Source organism: Myotis davidii, unplaced genomic scaffold (genome assembly GCF_000327345.1).
Source record: "Myotis davidii unplaced genomic scaffold, ASM32734v1 scaffold441, whole genome shotgun sequence".
Taxonomy (NCBI): Eukaryota; Metazoa; Chordata; class Mammalia; order Chiroptera; family Vespertilionidae; genus Myotis; species Myotis davidii.
Window position 1 is genome coordinate 2,461,408 of NW_006291818.1, and position 2,460 is coordinate 2,463,867.

Genomic DNA, 2,460 nt, shown 5'->3' on the forward strand with positions numbered 1-2,460 from the left:
TCCTCCACCTCTCCCTCTATCTCATTCTCCCCTCTCCTATTTAAAAATGGGTTGTTTTGAGTTTGTCAGGCCTCTATGTGGAGACTATACCTATAGTTAGATCTTTGCCCTGAGTTATTTTATCCAATTGGAAAGTTTCACTAGGTGCCATTTAATATAATCTTTGCCCTGAAAAACCATTGGAAAATATTACCCATAGTTGTGAAAACCACACCTTTAGTCTAATCTATACCTCAAGGTTGAGCTTTAATAGGCTTTTGTTCCTCCAAGATTTTCTAAATTTTATCTCAATTTTTGAGGTCCACAACAGCTTACTCTCAAAGTAAGGACAATCAAAGCAATATAGTTCAACTAAAAATGGGCAGAGGATCTGAACAAACATTTTCCAAAGAAGACATACAGATGGCCAACAGGTACATGAAAAGATGCTCCACATGACTAATCATAAAAGAAATGAAAATCAAAACCACATAGCACTTCACACTTGTTAGAATGGCTATTATAAATGCTGGTGAGGATGTGGAGAAAAGGGAACCCTTGCGCACTGTTGGTTGGAAAGCAAATTGGTGTAGCCACTATGGAAAATAGCATGGAGGTCCCTCAAAAAAATTAAAAAGAGAACTACCTTATGATCCAGCAATTCCACTTCTGGGTATTTATCTGAAGAAAACAAAAACATACCCCAAAAGATGTATGCACCCCACGTTCACTGCAACATTATTTACAATAGTCCAGATGTGGAAACAACCTTAATGTCCACTGACAGATGGATGAATAAAGAAACTGTGCTATACAAATACAATGGAATATTATTCTGCCATTAAGAAGACCCATGGATGGACCTTGAGGTCATTACACTAATTGAATAAGTTAGACATGAAAAGACAAATATCATATGATCTCATTTGTATGTGGAACTGAAAAAAAAACAACAAAAAAACACCAAAAAAACAACTCATAGATACAGAGAACAGACTGGTAGTTGCCAGAGACTGAGGACTTGGCGGAGGGGGAAGCGAGGGGGGATAGGTGAAGGGAATCAAAAGGTACAAAATTTCAGTTATAAAATAAATAAGTCATGGGAATGTAATGTACAGCATAATGACTATAGTTAATAATATTGTACTGCATATTTGAAAGTTGCTAAGAAAGTAGATCTTCAAAGTTCTCATTATAACAAAAAATTCTGTAGCCAGGTATATGATGGTTGTTAACTAGACTTATTATGATGACTATTTCACAATACATAAATATCAAATTGCTGTACACCTGAAACTAATATAATGTTATATGTTGATTAGATCTTAAAAATAAAAACAACCTTAAAGCATTTACCTAGTTTTAAAAAAGGTGTTTAAGAATTTAAGTGACTTACCTTAAACTGTAATCATCATCATCTTCATATGATTTAATTTGTGCTGAAATAGGCTGAGATCGTACTTCTTGCTGATCTCTCTAGTTAAATGAATAAAGATAAGTCATATAGGGGAAAAAAAGGAACAAAAATAGGATTTATTCAAGTGCCTTTTTTATTGTTAACCATTTCAGATTTGTCCACAGCTTCCACAAAATTGAGGCACAGAATCCTAAACAACATGGTATGAAAATAAGGTCTGTAACAATGTAGTTGCACCTTTTATCCATTCTGGGTTAAGAAAGTCAATTCTAAGGGGAAAATGTTGGCATGTCAATGCCTTTATATGATCTTATCCAATTCCTTCTTCCACCCTATATTAGAATCTTCCGTTCTGTGTAATATGCAAAGGAAATTATACTCACAAGAAATGAAAACATAAATCCATTAGATGGGTAGAAAAATTTGTCGCAAATAACACAGAACTTCAATGTTAAGAATACCATGAAAAGGCTAAAAAAGAAGTCCTAAGAGTAAAATCTTTTGGCAAAGAAATATCAAGAATTAAAAGGGAGCAAACAAACACTCAATGTGACAATAATTGTATCGATCAGTACATCTTCTGCACCAGAACAGGACAAGGCTGTCTACTCTAACAAATAATGATGGATATGTATAAGGCCTTAAAATAAAATATCACCTCTTCTTTCCTGCACCTATCAACTACAAAGTGGGGTGGAGGATAGGGTTTAAAAGAAAGAATTATAAATAAATTAGGGTAAGAACTAAAAAAAAATTTAAAGCAGCCACTTCATTCCTCTAAGGCAGCGGTTCTCAACCTGTAGGTTGCGACCCCTTTGGGGGTCCAACAACCCTTTCACAGAGGTCGCCTAAGACCATCAGAAAACACATATACAATAATTACACAGAAACACATAAACAATAATTACATACTGTTTTTGTGATTAATCACTATGCTTTAATTATGTTCAATTTGTAACAATAAAATTGGGGGTCACCACAACATGAGGAACTGTATTAAAGGGTTGTGGCATTAGGAAGGTTGAGAACCACTGGTCTAAAGGATTCATCCAGTGATGTCAGTG

The 2,460-nt window shown here is 34.7% G+C and overlaps 1 protein-coding gene across 1 annotated transcript in view; it reads right to left on the reverse strand.

Moving 5' to 3' along the window:
• The window catches only part of TEX9 (testis expressed 9), a 66,875-nt gene that overhangs the window by 29,890 nt on the left and 34,525 nt on the right, over positions 1-2,460 (reverse strand). Inside the window, 1 exon segment of the mRNA XM_006765239.2 lies at positions 1,376-1,455. Coding sequence (XP_006765302.1) covers positions 1,376-1,455 — 80 coding nt within the window.